The sequence below is a fragment of the Megalops cyprinoides genome, chromosome 4 (genome assembly GCF_013368585.1).
Source record: "Megalops cyprinoides isolate fMegCyp1 chromosome 4, fMegCyp1.pri, whole genome shotgun sequence".
NCBI classification, from domain to species: Eukaryota; Metazoa; Chordata; class Actinopteri; order Elopiformes; family Megalopidae; genus Megalops; species Megalops cyprinoides.
The window spans coordinates 21,345,517-21,365,587 of NC_050586.1; the positions used below are offsets into that span (position 1 = coordinate 21,345,517).

The 20,071-nt window shown below is 44.8% G+C and overlaps 2 protein-coding genes across 5 annotated transcripts in view; both read left to right on the top strand.

Annotated features, from left to right (window-relative positions):
• The window catches only part of LOC118776639 (tetratricopeptide repeat protein 28-like), a 150,076-nt gene extending 146,411 nt beyond the window's left edge, over positions 1-3,665 (top strand). The window contains exons 21-23 of the mRNA XM_036527113.1: positions 734-863; positions 1,281-1,388; positions 1,692-3,665. Coding sequence (XP_036383006.1) covers positions 734-863; positions 1,281-1,388; positions 1,692-3,325 — 1,872 coding nt within the window. The 3' untranslated portion in view covers positions 3,326-3,665. The remainder of the gene's footprint in view (positions 1-733; positions 864-1,280; positions 1,389-1,691) is intronic.
• A 2,389-nt stretch (positions 3,666-6,054) lies between these two features.
• LOC118776243 (phosphatidylinositol transfer protein beta isoform) overlaps positions 6,055-20,071 on the top strand; it is a 32,985-nt gene continuing 18,968 nt past the window's right edge. For all 4 annotated transcript variants that reach the window (XM_036526406.1, XM_036526407.1, XM_036526410.1 and 1 more), the window contains exons 1-3: positions 6,055-6,106; positions 14,394-14,424; positions 18,052-18,197. In XM_036526406.1, coding sequence (XP_036382299.1) covers positions 6,087-6,106; positions 14,394-14,424; positions 18,052-18,197 — 197 coding nt within the window. In that variant the 5' untranslated portion in view covers positions 6,055-6,086. The remainder of the gene's footprint in view (positions 6,107-14,393; positions 14,425-18,051; positions 18,198-20,071) is intronic.

The window sequence follows — 20,071 nt, forward strand, 5'->3', positions numbered from 1 at the left end:
CTGTAATCTTGAACACGTTCCCCATCCCTGTGTGGTATTCCATAGGGAAAGTAGTGGTTATGAGCTGCTAAAGACTAAATCCCCATATATAGGGCTTAACTATTAACTACAACAGGGACTCAAAGGTTTGCTTACATCAGAAAAGCAGTACTGGCCCAAGCCACCCTGGGGCCAGTTTCAGAGAGGCATGTTGTTCCTGAGAAAGCTGTCTTGGTCATGGCCCTGGAGAGCCATAGTTTATGCATGTTTTTGGTCCATCCATCCTGATTGTTCTGATTTAAACGATTCAGATCATTCACTCATTCTAGTCTTGATTAGATCACTCTAATGTTGATGCGCTGCTCTGAGCATGCCATTGGCCTAGAGGGAGCTGGAAAACCCTTTAAACTGCAGCCCATTTGGTCGTTGGGTTGTGCAGCCTTTATTGTATTTAACCCACACTCACCTCTCATGTCATTCATTTGTAATAATCATATTTGGGCATAGTATGTTCTATGATTTTGTTATCTGTATCGCATATTCTGTAAAGAATGCCAGTATGTAAAAGTAGTAAATATGATGTAAACATTTGATGAGGACAGAGTGTATCATATCACCATGTGACACATATCTACTTTCCAATAACATTCGTGTCAGCATGAGTAGCTTATGTCACCTCATTGGGCCAGTTACCCCTGTCCCCCCCACACCGCTTCTCACTGTATCTCTGTCCTTGTCCCTCTGTTCTCTGCAGCTCCATCAGGTGCTGGTCCAGCTGCAGACGGGTGAGAAGGAGCAGGACTTCTCTCTGGTGCCCATCCAGGTGTCCATCAGCGTACAGCTGTGGAGACTGCCCGGCTGCCACGAGTTCCTGGCTGCGCTCGGTACGTGTGCCTCCAAACAACCCTCAAACAAGGCTTGCAGCTCTCGGGTTGCCTCTGGGAGCAAATCAGCAGCTTCATGGATTTGTATTCACTCCTAGCTTGACATTGAAGACCCCTACGCAAAATCATCAAACATAAAAACATACTCATTAAAATTACCCATTGCCCATGTAATCCAATAATACGTAATGTTTCTGTAACATTGTAGCAACACTGTCACAGTTTTGTTTTAAAATTGAGAAAACATACAGTAACGTGCCAGCCGGTGTTTAATGTTAGCAGTGTTTCCTTGAGCTCCTGTATAGTCAGTTGAAATTTGCCTCCTGATCATGAAAGAACACATGTGTATTTGAATGATACATTTGCTTTAGGTCCAAAACTCTGCTATGAAACTCTTTACCTGTGTATCGTGTTCAGGATTTGATCTGTGTGAGGTGGGCCAGGAGGAAGTTGTGCTGAAGACGGGCAAGCAGGCCAACCGTCGCACCATGCACTTTGCCTTGCAGTCTCTGCTGGCGCTCTTCGGTAAAGACCACGTGCCACTACCAACATCTGACACTAAACCCGCCCCAGCAGCTTTTTAATCATTCGCTGTTGAACACTGCAGATGTCATGGTCTAGAGTAACATACTGCTTTCCATTCCAATTCTCATTTATTTGGAATTAAACTGACAGTGTTGTAAACATAGTGCAAAGTATTTCCTTACTAACTCTTTGGAGGAACTGTTCTGTTCTGTTCTGCACTTAATGAGTTTCAGACCTCGATCTCATCCAAGGTGGTGTTATGATGTTCTGACTGTAACGTTATGTCCACCTCTCTCCTGCCAGACTCCACAGAGCTGCCCAAACGCCTCAGCTTGGACAGCTCTTCCTCTCTGGAATCTCTGGCCTCCGCCCAGTCTGTCTCCAACCAGCTGCCCCTGGGGTACCCGAACCCGCCCTTCTCCCCACCGTGCCCCGACAGCCTGGCCTCAGATGCCATCTCAGTGTACAGCCTCAGCTCCGTTGCCTCCTCCATGAGCTTCGCGTCCAAGTCGGAGAGCACCTGCGAGTTCCTGAGCCAGCGCTCTCGGCAGCAGGAGCTGGAACGCCATCGGGGCGGGGCGGGCCTCTTCTCCTCCCACAAGCACTCTGCCGTGCCCCGCAGCCGCTCCTCCCCGCACGGGGCGGCGGGGGGCAGGAGGGAGGAGGAGGAGTACGAGGGCTTCTCCATCATCAGCAGCGAGCCGCTGGGCAGCCACTGCGACTCCCTCCCCCTCCCTCCAGGCCACGGGCAGCGCCACCACCCCCGGGGGGCCAGCGGTTCGGGCAGGGGGCGGAATTATGGGGCGTCCATCTCCACGCGCGGCAGCGTCAGCACCCCCACCTCCCCTATCAAGGCCAGCCTGATCCCCAGCCCCAACTCGCCCTTCCAGAAGGTGGGTAAGGTGAGCAGCTCAGACACGGGCGAGTCGGACCAGTCCAGCACCGAGACGGACAGCACGGTCAAGTCTCAGGAGGAGAAAACATCGGCCGGCCCGCCACTGGACCCTCAGGAGCTGGCCCAGAAGATCCTGGAGGAGACGCAGAGCCACTTACGGGCTGTGGAGAGCCTGCAGAGGAGCGGGCCCGACGGCATGGCGACAGGTGGGGCCTCCACTCCCACTGGAGGCTCCGCCTTCCGCTCCTCTGAGACCAGCGCATTCAGCCGCCCCAACAGCAGCGCCAGCATCAAGGCACAGTCCTCGCCGCTCCCCACCCGCCCCAAGCCGCCTTCCCGCACCTCCTCCCTGCAGAAAGTCAGCTCTGGCTACAACAGCCCGGCCACCTCCGAGGCCTCTCTGAAGGAGGGCGGCCACCCCTCCCCCACCCTGGACAGCCACGCCCAGGTCAAGCTCAAGTACCCCAGCTCTCCCTACAGTGGACACATCTCCCGGTCGCCCAGCAACATCTCACCCAGCTCAGGCCATCAGTCTCCGGCTGGCAGCGCGCCGTCCCCCGCCCTCTCCTATTCGTCTACCGGCTCGGCTCGCTCCAGCCCGGCTGACGCCCCCGATCTTGACCGCCTGAAGAGGGCCGCCATTGACGAGAAAGTGCAGGCCATCCACAACCTGAAGACCTTCTGGGCCAACGCGGCGCAGCAGCAGCAGCAGTCAGGCCCCGTACGGGCCCTGCACAGCAGGGCCGGGGCCGTGGGCACTGCCGGGAGGGACGTCCTCAGCCTCCTCAACCTGTCGCCGCGCCACGGCAAGCCCAGTAAGGCCAGTGGCAGCCTGGAGCTGCGAGAGCTGGGGCTGCAGTCACTCGAGCGGGGCTCCAACAACCCTCCCAATGGCCACCGCCGGCACGACCCCAGGAGAGTGGCCCCCTCTCCCACCACCTCCACCAGCAGCAGTCCTGGCGCCCGCCCCATCAGACTGCCCGCAGGGAATGGTTACAAGTTCCTGTCACCTGGGAGGTTTTTCCCCTCCTCCAAATGCTGAGACACTTTAACTGGTCTTCCTCCCTTTGGTTTCTTCTGCCACTTGCTAATGATTAGCTATCCCCTCCAAAGGAAGAGGCTGGGCACTTTCTGGAGGCATTGATTGGCCCATTCATGTCGGGACATTGTAACAGACAGTGCGCTTCTGTTATAAGAGAGGGCAGTGAGTCTTGAGTAGAATCGTTCCAATGCTTTGGACTTCCTAGAGAGTGTCTGATCCCCATGCCCTCCACTGACACTGTAAACAGCTAAGAGAATGACTCCAAGACCTGATACCATGCGTGTCAGAAAGACTTAAATACCAAGCAGTATTTCCTCAAAAACATTTGCTGTTTGTGTAAGCCAAGACGATGAAACTTGGACTGGTCTGTTTCATTTTATTTTAATATAATTATTATTGTTATTATTATTGTTATTATTATTGATTGTTATTGTTATTATAATTATTATGTTTTGTAAATTAAATCCAGTGTTTCGCAATCAGTATTAAACGTTTTTATATTAATAAAAAAGCAAACAAAACTGTACCATGTAAAAAATGGAAAAGGTCAAAAAAAGATTTCATATTTTTATTGAAATGACAAAAAAGGCATTTGGCCTGATTTCTTTGTGAATTGAGTGTCTATATTAAAGCATGGATTCTCTTGCTATTCAGTGTTAAGTACCATGTATGACTTTTTAGCACACGATTTTTGAAAACACATGGCGAATATGAAAAAAATACATCTCTTAGTCATTTATCAGTAAAATGGTTTCAATAAAATCATGTTTGCTCTCTTGCAAAGGTTTCTTCTGTTGATGCTTTTTATTTTTATTATTTCTTTTTGTTCAAAAGTGGACACATGCCGCATACCAAGAAATATGACAGGTAGAAAAACGTGGCATCAATAATCGGGTTCCATATCACATCAATCTAAGTCGTCTCTGTACAGAACACGTCTTAGTTAAAAACCTCTGTAAGTGCATCATAAAACCCCAGTTCTAGGGGGGTTCCCTCATATGAATGTCATACAAATATAAAGGGTTAAACGTTGATTAGCCCCGTAAGCCTATTATCAGTAATCATACTATCCTGTAGAGCAGTTTCCCAACCCTGGTCCTGCACATTGTGTGGGTTACATTGTGGATGCTGTTTTTTGGGTTCTCAAATAATTTCATTTGATTTAGCTGCTAATTTAATTCTGCCCTCAACTGAATGTCACTGAACAAGAATCTGTTACTGCTTTGTTACAGATGTCATTCATTGAAAGATTGTTTGTTATAACGGAGGGATATAAATAAATGTGTTTCTGTACGTTTTTACTGTTACACATATTATTAAGTCTTAAATCTTTTGATTAAGGTAATTGGTTTTTCAGCGAGGCTTACAGCAAGTAACTTAAGAGTTATTTAAGCATAATTATGACTGCACTCTAGGATATCTGCAATTCACCGATATTACCCAAAATAGGCCCAATAAACAAATGAACCACAATCACACCCCCAACAGTGTATTTCTTTCATAAAGAATTTATGGAAAATTAAATGGAGGGATGTTAACATTTCACTAACAAACTTCCCTCTAGAGCTGTTTCATGAAGAAGAAAACTACTGCAGACAGAAAGTAATTGTCTAAGGAGAAATATCATGCATATAGTGACATCCCTTCATGTTTATCAAGCTTTTTGAAAACTTGGTAAACATAATTGGTAACAAGGATTAGTCCTTGCTAACACAAGATTATGCTTTATAATATGCCTACATACAGCCCTACAGCATTACTCTGGACCAAAAGTGGCACATCTCAAAACTGACTCATGATCAATTACATCATCACACTGTTCATATAAATACAGTAATGTTGTGTGTTAGTTGAATATAACACATAAAAACTACAATGAAGTCCTTCAGTTATTAAAAAATTGATTGGGTTTCATGATCACTAACACATTAAAACCTAATAGGATCAAGATCAATGGTCCAGTAATCTTTAAAGCTGAAACCAATGAATTGCCAATGGAATGGCCTCACTGTCTCTTCTGACAATCATGGCTTCTAGTTGAGAGGTTAAAATTGCACTGACACAACCCACACAATAATGCTTTCCTGTTGACCACAACCTATGGACCTATAATCCAATTTTGCATAATGTAATGGTAAATTACAAATTAAACAGGGAAGTCTCTGAACACAAGCATCGACAGTCTCAGTCCACCAGCGCACAAACAAATCTGTTTCATGATAATGCCCAGGTAGGCTATTCAGGTTTACCTGAAACAATTGCTATAGCTACAGTTCTCATAGACTGATAACCTGCTGATGAAGAATTCCAACAATAAATGTGAGTGGGTGCTTTATTCCAAAGAAAGAAAGTGCAGTTACTGCACTTTTACCACAGTCGTGAGCTCAAGGATAAATTTAGATCCGGCAGTATACCTCAGGTCGATGCCTTATCATGACCCTGCATTTTTCGAACTTATTTTGGGTAGAACTGCAGCAACGGGACTTTTAATTTAGTTTCCTCATTTAAGCCTGCTTGCGGCTCAATACCCAGGAGACTTCCCGGTATTTCGGGATTTCTGCGTGCAGTTTTTGTGTGCATGACTGACAAATAATATACCCAATCTGAAGCGCATGTTAACCATTCCCCTCCTCCCTCGTGCTCATGCCTCTCGGCATTCCATGTTTGACCAATCACCGATGGAGAGAGGCGGAATAAGGCAGTGGCCGATAAGTGCATGTGACGTCAGCTTTTGCGCGCAGCCGCAGCCCTTGAGGTGAAGATGGTGCTCATCAAAGAATAGTGAGTTTTAATTTTTACTTTTGTCTTCGTTGTATGGAATGTTGTTTGAGTGTGAGTGTAAGGTTAGTTTAAAAAGTTAACCGCGTACCTAGATAGTTTCTTGTTTCTGCTTTTTTCATGAGAGAAGCACTTCGTGCATCATATGTGGGTTATTTGACTGCGCGGATGGTGATCAGGATATGGCTGGGTGTAGTAGCCGGCTTCTCAGCTCTGGCCTACCGGTACAGGCAGCACGAACAACCTGCACATTCAAAGTTTGACAAAAGTGTATTTGCCAGGTATCGTAGAGGGTTTCCTGGCTAACTGAAGGGGATTTTTACCCAGCATTTCACATAAGAACCAAAATTTCGTTCTAAGAAATGGTGTCATATTGTACAAGCTAAGTGGCTAACACTAAACATGCAGTCACTAGCAAGTTTTACAACTTCACTGTGACTAATAGCCGTGTGAATAACTTCATGAGTAACATAGTGGTCATATGTTTCTTCGCTCATAGACTGGTTAGACAGCTATCTAGCAAACGTTAGGAAGCTGCCTTGACTAAATCCTTTGGAGTGCCGATAGGTCGCTACCTGGTTAGCTACCCAGGAGTTCTGGCAGTCAAGGCTAAATCACTTTTTTAGTTTTCAGCTTGCACTGAAACCAGTGTGACTTGCGTTCTGTAGTTATTGTTTTAGTTTTCCAGCTAGAAAATCGTGCTCCGTGGTTTGGTACATTTTTACACCACACCTTTGCCTAAAATGTTACCTGAACGTTTGATTACGTTAAATGGCTAGGTAGGTAGCTAACGTTAGCATTTCGGAGCTGTTCGTCTCCTGGGCAGCGAAGAAGTTGCTCCTCGCCTGACAGCATCCCGTGAGCCGTGCACTTTGACCACCAGCTGGTCGTCCACTGACACGAACTGAATTCGACCTATCTTAGGTTCAATCAATAGCAACAAAACGTGTAATGATGATAATATAATAGATTGAAACTATATCTCCTTTTTGATCTCAAATCATTTTACACAGAAGGCGGTGTGACTGCCACAATCGTGTAGCATGACGTTAGCTACCCACCTGGGTGGAAAGATAAAAACAATACATAACGCTTAACTCTACACAAGCCTTTGGTATGCTTGCGTGGTAGTTCCTTTTTCCTACATTCCCGTTTTACGTTGTCCCTTGCATGGTTAATGAAAAATAACTTAATGGAACTAGAAACTTAATGGAAATAGAAACTCAGCTCAGACACCAAAGGGGGTTATTCACTGCCTTGTAGCGTGACACGACAAACCTGGTTAATTAAATGATTAGCCACAAAATGTACGTCAGTGAGAGTATTTCTATATTTTTGAGCCATATGAAAACGAACGTAACTATTTTAATTTGAAGAAAGGTAAATTCAGACATTAGTATTTGCATATTCATGAACACTGACAATGTAATGTCGGCGACTGAAATACCCTTGCTGAAGCGCGTGAATGGATTTTGTACCACAACACAATGGGCTATTTTCTACATTTCTCCTGGCCTTTGACCTTCTAGCTGATTACACGGTCATGGGCTGTTTTCAAGTTTTCAGGCAGCCCTTGTACCAGCATTGCTGCTTTGATTTTGTTTCATCAAGCCTTCATGATCAGTTTCATGTGTTTGTTTTATAGAAAATTTGAATCCAGTAACACAGGGCGTTGTGTTGCAGGTAGTGCAGGGGACACAGTCAAAATGCTCTTGTGTGTTCTTTAGAGCAGGCATGAGTTAGCTGACACCTTGACCTTATACCAGGCCATGGAGACCTACTTTCACTGAAGGCCTTCTTTCCCTCTTGGGCTTTCACCACATTTTGCCTGAGTGTGCATTTTGTTGAGACTTTTATCAGAGGTTGTTTTTCTAGGAAGCAGATTTGACCTCAGTTTCCTTGTGGATTGTGTGCATACTGTAATGAATTAGGAAGCTGCTGAACATGATGATACTTCCCATTTGCTTTAAGTTTATAAGAGGACAACAAGTGTGATACTTGTTTTTTGGCAAGTACTTTGGTTTTAAAAACATGGAGGCGAGTGACTCCCCTCTTGGTAAACTTTTGTGTCAGATCTTTTATGTTAGTCGGTTGCTTGCTCAGCCCTTCATTCTCTAACCACCTCAACCATATGCAATTTTCAATCCCCACCACAAGTACTTGCTTTGGCCTTTTTTAAGTGGTACTGACTGGTCCAGGCTCATGGGGGCCAAGTGAATTCATTTAGCACACAACTTTCCCGTGTGCTGCTGTCAGCTGTGCATCTCTAATGTACACTGTGCATGGGGTTGTGCCTTTCAGTCGGTCATGCTCCACTGGTAACCTTATCCTATGTGGTATGTAACGTCCTAGAACGTCTCCACATGTCAAAATATAGGCACCCAGGAACATTGTGTTTCCAATCCCTGCTTTTCACCAATACATAGGCATTTCAGGGTGTGAGCTCGACGTGAAATGCCAGCAGTTTGTGTCATGCACCGTCATTTCGGTTTTCGCAGCCACCTGGCTTTCACGGGTTTCTTCCATGACAAGGAATTGCTGGTTTCTGTTTCTCTGAAGTAGGAAGTGAATAAATGTGTGAAGTTATGAGTATGTTAGTGACAGGAGGTACATGTGGGAGGCAGACATCGTGCAGACATGAATTATACCATGTTTTTTTTTGTTGTTGTTGTTGAGGCGCAAATTTTCTTTGACCATGGTGTTCACCCTGGAGCGAATGCCTTGTGTCAAGCCTTGGGATTTCTCTTTAAGTGGGTGGAGATCTGGCCACAGCAATCAGTGGAATTCAGTTTTTGTTTAGTTTTGTAAAGGAGCCATCTCAACATTGTGCAACTGGGGATTGGAAGCAGTTCAGTGGATTAGCGCACAACCCTAAATGGATGTAGTGTTTTGGAACGGAGCTTGCAAGAATTAAAGCAAAAAAAAATTGGCAAAAAAATCGGAACTTTGTAAACAGATTACAGAAGATTAAGGAGATCTTTAGTTTACATGGATATATGCTTGCCAGTTCTTTGAAAGTATCTGCATGTGTGTCTGTGTGTGTTTTTATGTCTATCTGTCACAAGTGTGAATAAGCAGGTAGAGTTTAAGCTATTAAATTACTTCAGTATGTGCAGTAAGTAAAGTCACATTCCTTCCTCATATTCTGTCACGTGGAACATGTTTGTTTGAACTTGTATTGTGTTGTCAGGTGAACGGGGAACACTTGCTCAATATAAATGCCAGTCTTCCGCTGTTCAGTCCTTGTCAGACAATGTTGCCTCGGGTGACTGAAGGTCTTTCAACACAAAAAAACATTTGTGTTGTGGGTTCGCTTTCGAAGTGCGTGTAATTGTTTTGTGGGTTTCTCCCTGCTAGTCCTTTCTAGTATTCACAGTTTTGCTTGGCTGTGACTGTATGTACTTGCCAGGCTGTTTGTTATATAAATCTGTTGCTTCTTCCGTTTTGCAGGTGTGAATGTGTTCTGTATCACATCACCCCTGGAGCTTTTGCAGTGTGTGGCCTGATCCTGGCAATCCACTCTAACAGCACCATTTCAATCAATCAATCAATCAGCCACTCACATGTTTCTTAATACAGTACCCTCAGCAAAGGATTCCCCAGAGCTCCTCATAGTGTGTGCTATAGAGAATCAAAACACAAACTCCTAAGACACAACATGAAGTAGAATGGAAAAGATACTATTTCTTGTAAAAAGTAATGAGTACCTTGTTATTGTATCAAATTGTTTCCTGGGAGGATGAAAAAGCACCCAAAGCTAATTGCCACTAATAAAGATAAATGTTTGCTAATCCCCCTCTGTCCTGTAGCGGGACAAAGTAATTAGATGTAACCAAAGCAACTTTAGTAGTAAGTCCACTTCATCATTTGGTAGATTGTTTTTAAAGTTAGCTCACCACTCCAGTCTTGCAAAGTTGAAAAACCAGTCTTCCTGAAAGGTATTGTGAGGCAGTTTGCTCTCACCGTGTCTCCTGTCTCAGTCTGATACATCAGCTAAATATTGCCTTCTATCAGTCCCAAGAATGGCAGGTCATCTGTGCCGACTGCTGTCAGACTTAATATGGGATCTGCACAGCGAGGCACATGGGAATAAGGACAGAATGGTTGTATGCAAGCTGCCAAGCCTTAAGCATTTGATAGCATAGACTAATGTGATATAGATTTTGACCCTCCTTTCAGCCCACACATACATCACAGGTTGCCTCAAATGGTGGCAGTGTAGCTGTAGGTGAATAAAGCACAATGGAGAGCACAAGGGAGGGTAAGCATGGGAGCAGGGTTCTGTCTGAATATGATTGTGACCATATCCATTTTCCATGCATGTGGTAAAGTTAGTTATACTGTAATCTAATGTCTTATAACCAAAAGCCTTGCTACCTGCTTTGTTTGAATTATTGGGGGGGGGGGGGGCATGTAACAGGATTATACTGAGTAAAGTCTCAACTATGACAGATTTTGCATGAATGTGAGTGATTCGTAGGTTTGGATTATAAGATGTCTGCATTAGTATAACAATAATTATAAGTCTGTTCAGTGTATATTGGAGGGCCAGTGGACAGTGTGTCTATTTTCATTGTTATTAGTTAGTTCTGCTCCTTCCAGTGGGAGCTATCGATCCACAATATCTACATACCTGGGCCTCTGGATTGGCAGACAGAAGTAACTACTTCTCCCCTGTCGAACAGGCCACATTGAACTGTGAATGTGCAAATTCTCATGTGGCTGCGCAATTGGCATTTGAGAATGAGGCCGATGCAGGTCCCAACAGTAACCTGCAGGCAGACGTTTTAATTCCCACTGGCTGGTAGAATCATTCAGCCCCTCACACAGAGCAGAAGCCTACAGCATGGTCAGATCCTTCCCATACTTTCTTATCCTGGCCAGGAAGGTGCCTGTCTGAGCACTTTCTCAGGAGACTGAAGCCACATTTGTGCTGAAACCCAGCTTCAGTCCAGGATTGGCTGGAACATCTGAATTTGCCAGTCAGAGTATATGAAATGGTCAGAGCAGATGCTGCTGCTGAACCGAGCTATGGGGCTCTTTCAATTGATAGTTTGCCAACTAATAAATGAAATGTCTGAAGATATTTCATATAATGTTATCCACAGACCTCAGTTAAGTTGTTTTAGGTAGGACATATATGCTGTTTTTGTCTTTTCTCAGGACACTTATCAAAGGTTCCATCTGCTCACCATCCTCCTCCTCTTTTCCTTGTTCTTTTTCTTGATAACAATTCAATTTTAAGCAAACTACTTTATATATCCAGTTTAGCTTAACTACTTACAAACCTGTCAGTTAACTCTGTCTTTGCTAAATTGATAGTTATTTAGCTTGACTAAAATTTCACACTCTTGGGGCTTATGGAATGTTGAGGTATTATGACAGCACTGCAGTGACTTACAGAAAAATGCAGGAGCCTAAATATTCAGACATGGTTTTTATTTTATTTGTGTCATTTAAAATATGATGCTCATCTGATTTCAATTCCCCACAATCGTGTGAGAATCTTTGTGAAGTGTTTTACTCTACTGAATGGAATTATGAACGATTTTAAGAAAGGAATTTGAACTTTAAAACTCAGTGACAGTAGGAGAGATTTTCTGATGTCCATTGAGACAATAATGGTGAGTGTAGCCGCAGCCAACACCAAACAAATGTGGGTCAGAAAGCAAGGAGTGAGCTATATGCAGATAATGAATCCCTGGATCCCCTTTTACACTGAAACAGACCTGGGAATTTACAGAGCTGGACACAGCTCCGGAGCTGGGAAGCTTTCCTGGGTGCAGTAACCCGGGAAGACCCATTTATACTCCAGCCAAACTCCTAGAAATTGCAGCAAAAACCCAGGTTCCCAGGCCAGTGTGAAAGGGGTCTGAGGTGGCGTGGACTTCTCCATTCCTGCATGAGTGGAGCCTAGTGTAGTTTGCCTGGCTGTTTTTGTGCTTTAGCAGTGCTGCAATCGTTAAGGGCTCTCACTTTTTTTATAATCATCTCTTTGTGTGTTACATGTGTCTTGGCTGCTAACCCTGCCACATTTGCCTCGGGTTTTCCCTGTGGTAAGCTGAACCACAAATAAGAGTTCCCTTTTTCGGCCTACTCTTCCACAAAGCCAACCGTCGTGCCCAGTGCCCGTCGTGCATGATGGTTTGTGTGGTAACCATGCCCCCTCTAATGTAACTAGATGCAAACTAATGCAAATAACTGGATGGGAAAAAAAACAAACTGAGATGTATTGTAGCTGCCTAATTATTGTTACTTATCTATCTACTGTCACCGGCCTCATTCTGTCACAGTCTCATTCAGAGAATGATCACGGCTCAGCGTTTTTCCTTCTGGTTGACTGTTGAATATTAACTAAGGCCTCCATCCTGCACACTCAAAATTTTCCACTTTTTCCACCAGCTTATTGCATACTGTGCACTGTGCAGCACTGTGACCTGGGGTGCCTGTTCCAGGTGCCAGGTTTGCTTGGTGAAACTGGGGGCCTCCCTCCCCCTCCTGGAACCTGAAAGATGGTCACATTCCACACCAGTCCCCTACTGTCCCTCAGAGTTTTTTCTGACAGTCGGTGTGAATTCCAGGTTTTGGTTTGGAATGCCACCTGACTGTTTCTTGCAGATGTATGCGTCCTATGTGTCCTCTTCCAACCTGCAACTCCCCAAGGCTAGGGGCAGTGGAATCTGTGAGCAGACCGTGTGTAACCCTCACAAAGGCTGGGGCAGTGGAATCTGTGAGCAGACCGTGTGTAACCCTCACAAAGGCTGGGGCAGTGGAATCTGTGAGCAGACCGTGTGTAACCCTCCCAAAGGCTGGGGCAGTGGAATCTGTGAGCCGACTGTGAGTAACCCTCACAAAGGCTGGGGCAGGGGAATCTGTGAGCCGACTGTGTGTAACCATCCCAGAGGCTGAGCCAGTGGAGTCTGGGAGCTCACCGTATGTATAACCCTCCAGAACACTGGGACAGTGGAATCTGTGAGATGGCTTTTGGAGAATGTGGTTTTTCATAGGGGGTGGCTGCAGTGGAGTTGTTCAGGACACACAGGTTACTTAGACTGATGGACATTTGTCAGGAAAATAAGGCTTTCTTGGACAGGGCTTTTTTTTTTTTTGTTGTTGTTGTTGACCCCCCCCTTTGCAGCTATAACAGCCTCCACTCTTCTGGGAAGGCTTTCCACAAGACTTTGGAGTGTGTCTGTGGGAATTTGTGCCCATTCAGCCAAAAGAGCATTTGTGAGGTCAGGCACTGATGTTGGACGAGAAGGCCTGGCTCACAATCGGTGTTCTAATTCATCCCAAAGGTGTTCAGTGGGGTTGAGGTCAGGGCTCTATACAGGCCACTGGAGTTCCTCCACACCAAACTCGTCAAACCATGTCTTTAAGGACATTGCTTTGTGCGCAGGGGCACAGTCATGCTGGTTGCCACAAAGTTGGAAGCATACAATTGTCTAAAATGTAGCATTAATGTTACCCTTCACTGGAACTAAGGGGCCTAGCCCAAACCCTGAAAAACAGCCCCAGACCATTATCCCTCCTCCACCAGACTTTACAGTAGGCACTGTGCATTCTGGTAGGTAGTGCTCTCCTGGCATTCACCAAACCCAGATTTGTCCATCACACTGCCAGAGAACGCGTTTCCACTGCTCCAGAGTCCAGTGGCGGCGTGCTTTGCACCACTCCAGCCGTCGCTTGGCATTGCGCATAGTGATGTCAGGCTTGTGTGCAGCTGCTCAGCTGAGGAAACCCATTTCATGAAGCTCCCGATGCACAGTTCTTGTGCTGACATTGCAGCCAGAGACAGTTTGGAACTCTGTAGTGAGTGATTCAACAGAGGATAGGCGGTTTTTACGAACACTCGGCTGCCCCACTCTGTAAGTTTGTGTGGTCTACCGCTTCATGGCTGAGCTGTTGTTGCTCCTAGACGCTTCTACTTCCACGTTTAGCACTTACAGTTGACCGGGCAGATCTAGAAGGGCAGAAATTTCGTGAACTGACTTGTGGCAAAGATGGCATCCTATGACAATGCCACGTTTAAAGTCACTGAGCTCTCCAGTACGACCCATTCTACTTCCAGGGTTTGTCTATGGAGATTGCATGGCTATGTGCTTGATTTTATGCACCTGTTAACAATCAAGTGTGGCTGAAACACCTGAACTCAATAATTAGGAGGGATGTCCACATACTTTTGGTCATGTGGTGTATCAGGTTTTACCTGAGTGACCTGTGGTTCACAGTGTACCCCTGTCAGTTGTAATGTTGATTGAATGACATTCTTGTGTGTTTTCTCTTGCAGCCGTGTGGTCTTGCCCTGCTCTGTTGAAGAGGTGAGTATTTCGCCACATCAAGTTATCATCAGTGTAACAGTTTATCTGGACTTCCGAGTCACTGAGCTCTTTTACCCGTCACCAATGGAGGTGAAGGGTAAAAGCATATATTTCTCCCGTTTAAATGTGTGCAGCTACTTGTATATGGTGAAAGGCAGTTAAATTGAGGAGTTAGCCTGCTCTAGGTGACATTACATGACATTAATTCATTTAACAAGACACTCTCCAGAGCGACTTCCAGCACAAAAGAAGAGACACATATCCATTCAAGTTGAATGAGCAACAGTGGCAGACCAGTGAGTGTGAGCATAACGCCATTCAAGGACCTCAAACCAGTTAACTTGTGCTAACCTGACTAGACAGCGTAGAAACTAAGGGAAGCTAAGTGCGAACACTAGCATACATCACAGTCACTAGATCACAGAATCCAAAACGCATTGCAATACTACACATAAAATAAACAGCAAGCAATTCAAGTAGCATGTGTTAGGGGGTGGGGATTGAAGTGGAACTGAGATGCAGTTTGAAGAGGGGAGTCTTCGATCTGTCTTGGACGATGGCCAGTGATTCCACTATAATGACCCCTGTGGGAAGTTCATTCCACCACAGAGGGACCAGTACAGACAGGCATCGTGTCTGAGAGTTTCTATATTGCTTTTCTTGTCAGTTGCTAATTTACTCGCTATTTATATGTCTTTGCTGGCTACGTACAACATATCAACAGTAATGACAGTAACTGGCTGGTCAGCTAACTGTTCTCCACTATAGAGTCTATTCCCATAAAGGGGCATGACCCAGACAGCCATCCACCCTGACAGCTACCTAACCTGACAGTATGATGCATGTCACAAATTCATGTTTCAGTTTCAAAGTATGTTTGAAAACTGTGGTGTTTTAGACCCTTCATCTCTCATTGCTAGGGGAGTCCAGATACTGTCTTGTATCCTTGCAGTCCTGGTTTAGATTTGTTTTATATTTTGACAAAGAGGTGACATCACTGCAACATTCAAAAAATGTAACTGGTGCTTGCAATTTGTATGCATTTTAAGCTTTGGCATCCAAAAATGTTCATACTTGTGTTTAGCGTTTAACAGTTCTTTTTATATTGTTTGGTGCCATGACGTGCCATATCGCTGCAACGTGTTAACGTCACTGCAGCACTGAGAGAATTTTACCTGAGCTGTGCTCCATACTTGTCTGTCCATGTACATGTTTTGCCTCTCAGGCAGTTTGGCATCCAGTAACATTTGATTTGTTACCTTCTTTTTCCTCTGTTCACCCAGAGCTTTATGAAATGCTCCCAACTCACTTTCTCCATAAAAGGCTGTAAACTGCTGCTCCAGCGCAGAGAAGAGGTTATGGCTGTAATTGGAAACAAATAAACTCCTTGTTAGAAAGATAAAAAAACGCCTGGCCTTTTATAACACTACATAGTTTGTTTGTGGTTCACGTTTACAGTCAACCTTTTCACACAGTTTGGTTGTGCTCCCCATCATTAAATATTTGATTCTTTCAACAACAGTTTACTCAAAGTGAAGTCCAGTGGAGGGAAAAGGAACACATTCAGCTCTTGCGTGTTTGAGTGTTTTCCAGAGTTGTAATGCAGTGCCTTAGATTTTGTTGGCAGCTCTTTTTGGGTATTTTAATGGTGAATGGAAAAACTGGCAATATTGGCAAAACTCGCAGTTTGGGGAGAGGAGTTTGCTTTAGTCACAGTTCTGGTTTGCTTGCACCAGAATCTCGCATTGATTCATCTCATTTGGGGCTCTGATTTTCAGCTGGGGTCCTGAAGTCTGGGCCCATCTCTTTTCATCTTGTCTGAGAATTGCTGCAAGTCACCTTTACCTTTGCTGACAGAAACAGGATGTTAACATGGGAGATGTCTGAGAAAGGGGAAAATAAAAATGTAGATTACTTGCATTATTTACATTTGGTAAATGGGGGAGGGGGGAGGGGGGAGCATTCCTATTCTTTTAGACACCAGATCAGTTGAAAAGTGAAGGCTTCAGACCTCTCGTGACCTTGCTTTCGTGTGGTTGGGCAGGTCCCTTAAAGTCAATCTGGATAGGGGTTTGGATTAAGAGCTTCATAACGCGGCTACTAAAGGAACTTGTCCAGACTCTCTAGGCTCAACAGCTTCTCCTCCGGTTGACCTCAACTCCCCACTCACTTACATGTCATTTGAGTTTGAGGCATTCCAGGCCTTAGTAGCTGCTGGATAATGTACTGGATCTGCCACTGTAGACTGCAGTTTCATGCTCATGACATTATCTTTGTTGACATGGAGCTGGGTTAACATACACATTGCTTTTGTGACTTGTTAGCACACTGTTTTGAAATCCCTTCTGTGTGTAAACGTAATGCATGAAATGGTTATACACTGGAGGCGTTAACCTCTTTGTGCCATTGATGGATGGATTGCATTTATAGAATGGCCCGTACCTTGAAAACAGTGGCCCATGAGGTGGGTTGGCAAGCTTCTTGTCAGCCATCTGCCCCATCAGAAGAGCAGCTGTGATCGTAATCATCTTCACATTCTGATCACATTTTCTGTGTACCCAGTTGAAGCCAGGGATTCATTCACCCACACACACACATACACACCAGAGACTCAGGTCAGAGAGAGGGGGTAGGGTAAAGGCAAAACGGGAAATAAACATTTGAAAATGGCTAAAACAATCAAAACCCCTTCCCCTCTTTAAGGCCTGAATCCTGTCCTGCACAGCTATAATCAGAGATTGTTATATATATATATAAGATTGCTCTCTTGGAGTGCTGTGATGTTATGTATGTATGACCTGTGTGTATTTTATGACTGTGTGTGTGTGTGTGTGTGTGTGTGTGTGTGTGTGTGTTGGAGTAATATGGATGTGTGTTTTTTGCGGAACCATCACTGCTGACTCATCCCTTCTTTGTGGCTCAGTCCCAGCAGTGACTCATCCCCTTGGAGTAGGATGCTCAGCGAGTGCCTTTGCGTCTGGCCTTGAAGGAGCTGGGGGGACAATGGATGACTTGTGTGGCGTTGCTGCACTGTAGAGCTTTGTTGTTCCCTGCTCACAATGTGCACTCCTCCCCAAATGGCCTTGTGTGCCCCCCCCCCCCCCCCCCCAGACTTTCTCACACGGCCCCTTAATCAGATTAGGTGAAATATAAGACCAGTTATTCACCTTGTCCCAAAACCACTCTGCACGTGCCCCGCTGTGCCTGCCTCCCTAGCACGGGTCCTGTGAGTTCGTGCGCTGTCCTTTTGGTTTACATGGCCCGCCAGGGAGTTTCTCAGCATGGCGCCAAGCAGCTAAGGCCGAATGCGGGAATTTAATGGCTAAGTTTCCTAGCTGTTGCACAACTAATCATGTACATGCCACACATGCGAGCGATAATGATTTTCAGACAGCGTCTGTCTAGTTAACAGCCAGTGATGGATATGGGTGGTGTTTTTTTCCCCAATTCCTGAATAAAACATCCAAAGCATGCCACATGCAAGCACACATTTGGAGCAAATGCTGTTCGGTTTAATGTTTCTGATACAATGAGACCAAGTGTTGGCGGTAATAAGAGCTGTTATTATGTTATTGACCTCCACCCTTGACCACTCGACTCCCCCTTTCTTCCCTGTCTGTGTTTCAGTACCAAGTGGGGCAGCTGTACTCAGTTGCAGAGGCCAGCAAAAATGAGACGGGTGGCGGTGAGGGCATCGAGGTACTGAAGAACGAGCCTTACGTGAAGGAAGGGGAGAAAGGACAGTACACACACAAGATCTACCATCTAAAGAGGTGAGGGAAGTAGACAGGGTTGTACACACACATGATTTACCATCTATAGAGGTGAGAAAAGTAGACAGGGTTATACACACACATGATCTACCATCTATAGAGGTGCGGCAGGGTGAAAGGATTGCACACACAGAAGATATACCATCTAAAGAGGTGAGAAGAGTTGACGGGGGATGTATACACTCAAAACATACCATCTACAGCGCTGAGAGGGGGCAGCCAACATTCCCAACCCTATAAACTGTTCATAATAGCACACTGCTGATTCCCCCTATGGTCTTATGAGTAAATAAAACACAGAGCGGGTGTTACATTGAACATACAAAGCATTTATAACTCTGCCATAAGGAGGCCATGTTTTTGGCATGTATGACTGAACACATACACTTTGGTTAATTTTTAGAGTTAATGTTTAGAATTTTGACTCCATCTCAAATGAAGTGTGAAACTGTGTATATCCTTGTATAAATACATCAGTCGTCCATCACCCAGGTGGATGATGCATACGTAAATGTGGGTGTGTGACCCACCATTATAAAACTATAAAGACTTTTTAAAGTTGCAGTGTTCTGAAGGGCTTCTACCCCATGCAAAGCACGCTCACAGTGGTTTTAGCTTGTAGAATGTCACATTTGCACACACCAAAGAATGAAGGATTTTTATTTAGACTAACTGTTTAAAATGTTTAGGGGAAGTGCAATGACCATAGCAACAGTAACTCTTTACCTTCATGTAACACCATATTTAAACTACTTCTTCCTATGAGTACTTTGTGAACTCGGACAGATCAGTGTTAAGGTACTGTGTTGTTTGGCTCTGAACAGCACAGAGCTGCTCAGGACTGAAATTGGTTCTCTCATCCCTCTGAGAAACCTAGCATTCAACAGCAGAGTAATGATTCCTTTTCATGAGGTACCTTATTAGCACCACCCTTCCCCTCTGCCATCCAGAAACAAGTGGTAACCCCAGTGCTAACCCACACTACCTTGTTATCTCACCAATGTCCAGGTTCACATCACATCAGTCCTTTGCACAGCAAATAGTCTTTTTACAGAAGTAATTCTACTGAGAGCTTTCCAAAGAGACAAGTAATATTCTTCCTATCCCTCTGTTCATGCATCCAGGTGTCTGTCCACCACTCCACACTATTGTTTCTCATTTATAATGTGTTAAGACTCTACCAACACACTCGCCAGAATAAAATGCAACAATATCGATTGTGGTTGTATGTACAGCCACTGGATAGCCAGTAGATGGCAGTGCAGTTGCACAGATGCAAAGCTGTGCTCCATGTTTTGCAGTTGCCAATGTAGTTGTAATGTAGCTGTAGCTGTTGCTGTTGGAAGCCGCATTTTAAAAAGTTTGTAGGAACTGGGGTCCTTTGCTCTGTGGAATGGCACAACAGTGATAAACGCAACAGAAAAGGGGATGTGTATTACAGATTTGGCAACATTTTTTTCTGGCCTGGCTGCATCTACTCAGCTAGCTCCTATTGACATCCTAGTACACACACAGCCCAGTTATGGTGACCGGAATTTTTGAATTATTTATAAAATTACGTCCAGCCCACAAAAAGAAACATTCATTGAGGGAGAGCATTATCTGTAATGCTTGATTCAGCAAATGTTGTGCAGTTTTGTTGCAAAGAAAAAAAAAACTGATACCTAATGTGTATTTAAGACAGCAGGAAAGTAAATGGATGTCTGTCCTTAAGAACTGTCCCAGGATCTGTGTCAGTTTTGTTGTGTCATTGTTAGAGTTAAGATTAGCTGACCCTGTATTAGCTGAGTAGTTGTCTAGTTCCTGTACTGCTTGTCCTCCTGTGGGTGCTTCTGTGTGCTGAGTGACATGTGCCAGGCCCTGTGAGTGATGGC